At 54.2% G+C, this 7,523-nt stretch overlaps 1 protein-coding gene across 1 annotated transcript; it reads right to left on the bottom strand.

Annotated features, from left to right (window-relative positions):
• Positions 1-505: 505 nt before the first annotated feature.
• TMEM238L (transmembrane protein 238 like) lies at positions 506-7,005 on the bottom strand. Its single transcript, XM_043474990.1, has 2 exons — positions 6,428-7,005; positions 506-1,465 (listed from the first exon to the last, which is right to left on the bottom strand). The coding sequence occupies exon 1, from the start codon at positions 6,852-6,854 to the stop codon at positions 6,510-6,512; it is 345 nt and encodes a 114-aa protein (XP_043330925.1). The 5' UTR covers positions 6,855-7,005; the 3' UTR covers positions 506-1,465; positions 6,428-6,509.
• Between the last annotated feature and the right edge of the window lie 518 nt (positions 7,006-7,523).

The following is a 7,523-nucleotide window of genomic DNA, read 5'->3' as shown; positions in this document are numbered from 1 at the left end:
CTAATTCTGAGAAGCCAGGCTGGTGGCCGAGCACAGAGCTTCCAGAAGCTTCCATGGTGTTAGGATAACCCGTGTACTGTCTCCATCCACCCGGTTCTGTGCGTTTCTTCCCAAGAGGTGCTGAGCTGAATATAAGATTCCAGGATTTGCACAGAGTCAGGTGAAACAAATGAGAAGAAGTTGCCCTAAAGCTGGGAGTTTGGGTATTGTTATGGAACCACATAGACTCAGAAACAAGTTGTGTGTGTATGTGTGCATGCTAAGTTGCTTTAGTCATGTCTGACTCTTTGCGATCCACTGGACTATAGCCATCCAGGCTCCTCTGTTCGTGGGATTCTCCACGCAAGAATTTTGGAGTGGGTTGCCATGGCCTCCTCCAGGGCATCTTCCCTACCCAGAGATCAAACCCATGTCTCTTATGTTGCCTGTATTGGCAGGCAGGTTCTTTACCACTGGTGCCACCTGGAAAGCCCCAGAAACAGTTAATGTAGAGTTAAAACAAAAGGCCAGTTGACTCTTTTATTTAGGTAACTACCTCACACCATAAAAGATCCGAGGCAGCTTCCAAGAAACACATACATGGTTAGGGTGAGAAATAAATAAAAAGTACAAAATTAGACCATGGAAAATATAAATTAGTGATGATGAGCTTGTGAAGATTGACACCCCCCCCCCCCCCCACCGCCCTGATCCAGGTACTCTAGTTGGGTTGCACTGAATTAGATGCAGTTGAATCAAGATAAAAATAGAATACTGCTCTTAGGATCAAGAAATGAGTGACTCAAGGACAGTGCAGCAGAGCCCAGCTTGCTTGTCAGAAAAACCCCAGAGGGTTTCATTTGACCGAAAACTTGACGTGAGCCCCCCAACCACGGTCCAGCTGAGCAAGTGGGGGGCAGCGTTGGTGGTTCCCGGTGTCCAGAGCCGAGGAAGTGGGCCCCTGCCCTCAGCACTGGCTCTGCATCTGCCTTGTCAGTCGGCAAGCTGAAATATACACCCACGTGCTGACTGGATGACACGGAAGGATGAGTGAGGTAGACCATCTCACACAGTCTATCTGAAGAGCCGAGGGAGCAGCAATTCCACATGATGCGTGCTCGCAGAAATCTCGTTTGGATTTCTATACTTGGTTCCAATATATATATATATATTTTTAAAGGGACATTAATGAGAGGAGCCTTGGAAGATGGGACTTCTCATTGACTGCCCAAGCTCACAGTGGAGTTACTGCCATAAAACCCCACTGTGCCAATGTTAGGGGCTCTCCAGACCCTCACAGACAGTTGGGGCGCCAGTGGCAGTCAGCCAGTGGCCAGGGGCAGGGGTTTGGGTGTCTTGATGGAGCGTGGCCCTCATAGCCATCCCTGGACATCCTGATGGGTGTGCCTCTGGCTTCTGTGGGTTCTGTTACAGGAGGTGCTGCAGAGACAGGGCATCTGTTTGCTGCTTCTCCATCAGATGGCACCTGGGCTGAATAAATGAAGATGAAATAGATCAGTCTGAGACTTGAACCTGTCAACTCAAGCCTGGACAGGGTGAAACAAGCATGGTTCTCAGAGCCTGCTGGACTCGGGTGTGAATTCTAGTGCTGGCTCTCGACAGTTTCAGAGCTAGTCCTGAAACTACCTTGAGACTCAGTTTCCTCACCTGTAAAATGGGGATCTGAACCCCAAACCCACAGAGTTGTAAGCATCAAATGAAGTCTTGAAAGTAAGTGACGAGCCCAACGAATACTGACCCACCTTCCTTTCCTCCGCCATCCCACCTGCTTCAATCCTGTCCACAGTCCTGTCTTCAGCCCCTGCCTCCAACTCCATGTATGAGCCCCTTTCTGAGTGAAAATTCTGCACATTCTAGGTCTGTTGGGCAGTTCTGCTGATCGGTATCCCCTGCACCCCCAGCTCTGCATGTGCAGAGGAAAACACCAGATTTTGAGCAAGCCCGTGCCTTCCCCTGACCTCTCCTGATTCCATTGTGGGAGTGTTTTCTGAAGCCTGTGACACGACCACTCCCCCTCCCCCTTGAGGGAGACTGGGATGTCTCCTGGGTGTCTGTTGTCCACCCACGGGGTCTCTGTCCCTCTCCCCTCCTCCCGGCAGCCATCACTTTGCTTCAGTTTCTTGTTATTGCCCCTGCTTTCAAATGCCACCCCCCACCCCGCCCCTGCAGTCTACATGCCTCTCCTCCCCAGCCCCTGCTGCAAGTGACACCAGGTTGCTCTTCCTTAATCAGAGCCTAGCCAAGTCACCCTCCAGACCATGGAGTCATTGAAAGTCCCTCCTTGCTTTCCAAGTGCCAGGGTCCTCATCTGGCTTTCAACGTCCTAAAGTTCAGCAGCGAGGACCCCGAACCCCGGTCCCCGGCATCTGCGTACCCTTTCTGGGCCACCCTCTTCTTCCCTTCCTTTCCCTCTGGGCCTTCCCAAGTGCCGGCTCTGCCCGGCGCGCGCTTATGGGTTGCTCGGGACCCAGAAGCTGAAGCCACATGTCACCCACCTTCTCCCCCAGCCCTCTTCTTCATCTGGGCTTTCAGGCCCCTGTGAGACCCTGCTTCTTCCATGTACATTTTCGAGGCCCTGTGTACTTGCTTGCTCTTTCCTTCTAGACTAACATTTCCCCCAGGACTTAGAGAAAGTTTAACTCTTCCTGCAGCCCCAGAGCGCGCACCGCATGGGTAGGCAGGCCTTTCCAGCCGACTCTGCTCTGAGTCGACCTGGCAGCCTCACTGGCTCCGCCGAGGCAGAGAGGAGAGCCTGTGAGCAGGAAGAAGTGCTCATCCCAGGGCTCGGGGCTGGGCGCCTTTCCACACCTTTCGGCGTTGGTTGCTGGGGGTGGAAATGCTTGTTGCTGTGGGGGTGTCTTTCTGGCATGTGCATGGCAGGGGTAAGGGCCTGTTTGTGTGTGAACCGGGCAGATGGGATGTGGAAGCCATGTGATTGTGAGGTTTTTATGTGTGTGTGAATGTGTGTGTGCAGCGGGTGAGGGACATGTGACATGTGTGCGTGCGTGGGGTGTTGATGTGTATGGAAGGTGTAGGTGAGGAATGTGGGTGTGTGTGGGTGTGTGGGGAGAGTGTATCGGGAATAGATTGTGTGCGAGTTGGGTGTGTGTGATGGGAGAGGTTGGCATGCACGTTGAGTGTGTGTGCCTGTGGGCATGTTTATAAGGGGACCCAAGGGAGGTGTACATTGGGAGTGTGTGCAGAGGGCGGGGATGTGGGTACATGTGTGTGGTGTGTGTGTGCGCATTTTGGGGGGAGTGTAAACTCACCCCCTCTTGTGAAAGGACGTGTCCTCCCCTGCCTTTGTGGGAACTTTATCTACAAAAGATGCCCAACCAGGAGAGCGTGGAGCAAGCAAAGCTTTGGAAAAATAGAGTGACCGAATTATAAAACCACTTGGTACATAGTCGAGGGATAAAAACAAGCCACTCATCCCAAAACTCCTGGAATGTCCTGGAGGTTTTAGAGACTGGGTGACCCTGCCCCGTCCTGACTGCTGCCTGAGGGGCGACCTGCTTGCTGGTCTCTGGGTGGGTGGGGTGGGGGTGTCCTAGCAACCACCCCACCAAGCCTCTCGGGCATGCACTCTTCCCTTTGCTCCACTCCAAGGACTGCAGAACTGGCTGAGCCAGTTATAAACTGCCCATAAATTGCGAATATGGTCAGAGAGAACATCAGGGACACAGGTCACAGAAAGGAAGTGGGTGGGTCGAGGTGTTTCAGAAATATCTTTTAGCACCAAACTTGGGTTCAAATTCATGAAGTCTTATGTCAAAGTCTGGTATGAGCCTTCATACTGGACCCCACGGCTCTGGTGTGTGGGGTAGATGGACTGTAAACGTTCTGCCTGCCTGCTGCCACCCCAGCCCCCAGCGGCCTCTGCAGAAAACAATCCGAAACCTTTCCTGGGGACCAAACCTTCTATTCCAAGAAGGACGTCAGATAACTTGCCCGAGGTCTTCCAGGGTGTGGTGAGCAGCCCCTGAACAGTGGGTCCCGGCCGGCCACAACCTGTAACTCTGGACGGCCCCAGATACCCTCAGGAATGCAGGGTCCAAGCTGAGCTGGATGGAAGGGCCAGCTGACTCTCGGGTCCTGTAGAACTCGGAGTTTGGGGACTGAACCGGTGAAGGAGATATTTGCCTGATTGTGTTCAGTAAAACCACAGTGGACCCACAACTTTTGATGTCCCTTTGAGCTCAGACAGAAGTCTGGAGTTCTGGGGCGACCCTCACCCATATCCACTGGGGAATCGTAACACCATATGCTGCTGCTTGAGGAATTGGTCGGGAAGGCTTCAGGGATGTCTGTCTCCGAGGAAGGTCCCACCCCGCTGTAATGGGCTGGCTACTCGCATCAGGACACAGGTTTATCGGAGGGCCCCTTGTTTCATCAACTATCACTCGTACGGTGCTGTACGCACATGAACTTTATCTCTGCAGCACCCTTATGAGGGTGGGGATATCATTAGCATCATCTCTGAAATAGAGGCTATTATTAGCACCCTCTCCATTGTCCAGATTTGGAAACTAGGTCACGGAGTCATAACTAGTTTATAACTAGTCTGTAACTTGCCCCAGGTCTTGTAGCTAGTAAGAAACAAGACTGGATTCAAACTAGACAATCTGAGTCTTGACCAGTGGTCTTCATCACTGGGTTATTGAACTACTTTCAATTCAATGAAGGGAGGATGTGAAGGACAAGGAGACTGAACTGGGGACCCCTTGTTGTTTAGGCGAGCGACTGAACTCCCCAGATGGGCTTGCACATGTCACCGTCATTGTCATCCGTGCCTTTGGCCAAGGTGGTCTTTTGGAAACAGATCAAATTATGTCAAGTCCCTACCCCTTCGTACATCTCTTTAATGACTTCTTGTTCTTGAAATCACAACTAAAACGACTTTAGGCCCTGCCTGGTCTGGCCTCCCCCTGCTGCAGGGCCCACCCTCCGCTGAACTTGCCACCTGTCCTTCAATCAATCTGCTCTCTTCTCTCTCCTGTTGCCCCAGGATCTTTGCTCAAGCCACCTCCTCCCTCTGTAAAACTCCACCTTCTGGGTCAGTTTCTCTACTGAACATTCCCAAGGAGCAATATCCCTTTTCTTCCTAAGCCTCACCAGACTGTCATTGTATTGATGCCTCGTTGGTCAGGCTATTTGACTCATGTCTATCTCTCACCTGATGGGAATTCCCTGAGGATAAAGAGCTTGTATGTCTTACTCTTCACAGCATCCCCAGCTCCTTGCACAGTGCCTGACACATCCTTGTGTTGCAACAACAAGGGCAGGTCATTATCCCCAATTTACAGGTGGAATTGTAAATAGGGAATACTGAGGCGTGATGCCTCCTGAGCAAACAAGTGGTGCTGCTGCGAGCAGGACCCAGGTGCTCTGACTTCTCATCTCTGTCCTTTCGCCTGCCGGGGACAGTTCAGCCTCCCCTCCTGAAACCTCTCCAAATCACTGTTCCCTCTCCACCTTCCAAGGGTCAGGTAGAATCCCCCAGAAAAGACACAGTTATTATTGCCTCCTTCCAACCCGAAGATGACCTTTGCTTTCGCATGCAGCTATCAAAAGGGAGTGCCCAGCTGTGCCTAGGGGCAGGGTCCAGCCCACCTGGAGGAGGAGATGATGACCAAACTAACCAGGACCCCAACTTCAGTCCTCTGGGGAGAGCTACCCACTTTTAGTTCAGGGTTGTGGGGGCCAGACCAGCTCTGTCTTTTGCATTCCATGTTCACGTGAAACACCTTACAATTATCTGCCTCCCTGGTTACACATGGTCAACCCAGTGCTGGCCCAGCTGGGATGAAATGGTCAGTCACGGTCCCTCGGCTTCCAGGTCTCTCAGGCTGGCTGGGGGTGGGTGGGTGGGGTGCTGGCTGCCTGGGAGCATGGGGTGGGGGCACCACTGAGAGAGGAGGCAGGTGCGCTGAGAGGGGACGTGGAGGCAGGTCCTGACCCCTTCCAAATGTCCCATCTGGGCAGGTACAGGAGGAAGGAAATGAGAAGGGCCATCCTGGAAGGTTCTGCTCCGCTTCCTCCTGCAGCAAGCAGCCCTCAAGGTGAGGGCATAAGCAGCCATCAGGGAACTTTCCATCCTCTTGCAGCGCTCAAAGTTCTCCCCAGCAAGCATTCTCCTAAACAGAGTCCAGGTGGGCTCCTTGCTCCATGTTCTAAGCTGAAGGGATAACTTCCTGTTCCACACGGCAGGACCATTGTGGTGGATCCGAAGTAATAGTGTCTGTGGAGACCCCCTTTCCAGTTTCCGTGAGAAAAGGGGTCCCCAGGGAGGGAAGTGCCTGCCGCTGGAACCCAGGTGGACAGAGTCCCCAGCCGCGAAGCGGTCCTCAGGCCACCTGTCCCTTCAGTCTCCCCTCTGTTCGGTCCAGCCTCCCGCCAGGCCTGCAGGCCAGTCAGGGGCACTCACCTGGTCCTTGGCTGGGCAGCATACCCCTGCTCTCCTCCACCTGCCAGGAAGCTCATGTCCTCCTCCTCTGCCCACGGCCAGACTACAAGTCCAGTTTCTCAAGAGGCACCTCAATGTTGAGGGTGTACCAGGCGATCCAGAAGAGCAGGCTGAAAGCCAGGATCAGGGACCCCGTGTAGATCAAGAAGTCCCAGAAGTCAAGGGAGGCGAAGATGCCCACGAGCAGAAGGACCAGGCCCACAACATCGAGCAGGAGGGCCAGGCCGAAGAAGAGAGCACAGCGTCCAAGGCTACACGTTCCCCACAGCTTCCCCAGGAGCATCGCTGGGAAGGCAGGGGCGGGAGGGGCCCGGCCTTGCTCCCCGGGCCGGCCTGCATGGGCAGGGGATGGTGCTGCCAGCCGCTGCCTTCTCTCCCCGCTGGGCATGAGCAAGTGAGAGAGAGAGAGCCGCCCTTTCTGGAGCCACACGGAAGTACAGGTGGATGTCCCTTTATGAGTGCGGCAGCCAGTGGGGCAAGATATTTCTTAACTGTTTCATAGCTCAGGTATGACCCTGATGGAAGCAGCCTGACATCACCGCTGGTGCAGCCTGACATTGTCGTCCCCCGGGGGGCTGAACAAATGGCGTGGCAGGGGAGGGGTCTGGGTGCCCTTGTGGGTCTGGAGGAGGGGCTGTCCTGGCCCCTGGCCTCTCCAGTCCTGGGGGGGTCCTCCTGGGCTCCTGAGATGTGCCGTCAGCTGGGGGCTTCCCCCCACCCCCACCCCGCCTTCTGCCCTACTCTTCTGGGCAGGGACGGGAGGCTTCGTGTAAAATTTAGAGAAGAGGGTTTGTCCTTGCAAATAGATCTTGAAATTGTGCTGTAAGAAGCAGTCCATGTCAGCAACAAGAAAAGCCTGTGTGTCTTGTAGATTCTCTGCTCTGAAGCCCCCCAGGCCTGAGCTGCCTGGAGTTGGGCTGGTTACAGCCCTTTGGCCTGAAGGCAGATCCTGGGGAGGGGTGGCGATGGAAAGGACGGGGAGGACGGGGCAGGGACACCAAGGAGGGCGGGGACGCGTGGCCTCACTCTGGGTGGGCTGGGTGTGGGCCAGAAGGCA

The sequence above is a fragment of the Cervus canadensis genome, chromosome 1, assembly GCF_019320065.1.
Source record: "Cervus canadensis isolate Bull #8, Minnesota chromosome 1, ASM1932006v1, whole genome shotgun sequence".
Classification (NCBI taxonomy): domain Eukaryota; kingdom Metazoa; phylum Chordata; class Mammalia; order Artiodactyla; family Cervidae; genus Cervus; species Cervus canadensis.
The sequence above is the reverse complement of the archived record's forward strand: the minus strand, read 5'-3'. Positions and strand labels throughout refer to the sequence as shown.

What these genes read in the sequence shown, in the direction of transcription:
- TMEM238L (XM_043474990.1), bottom strand. Translation starts at nt 6,854, where the DNA reads ATGCCCAGCGGGGAGAGAAGGCAGCGGCTGGCAGCACCATCCCCTGCC.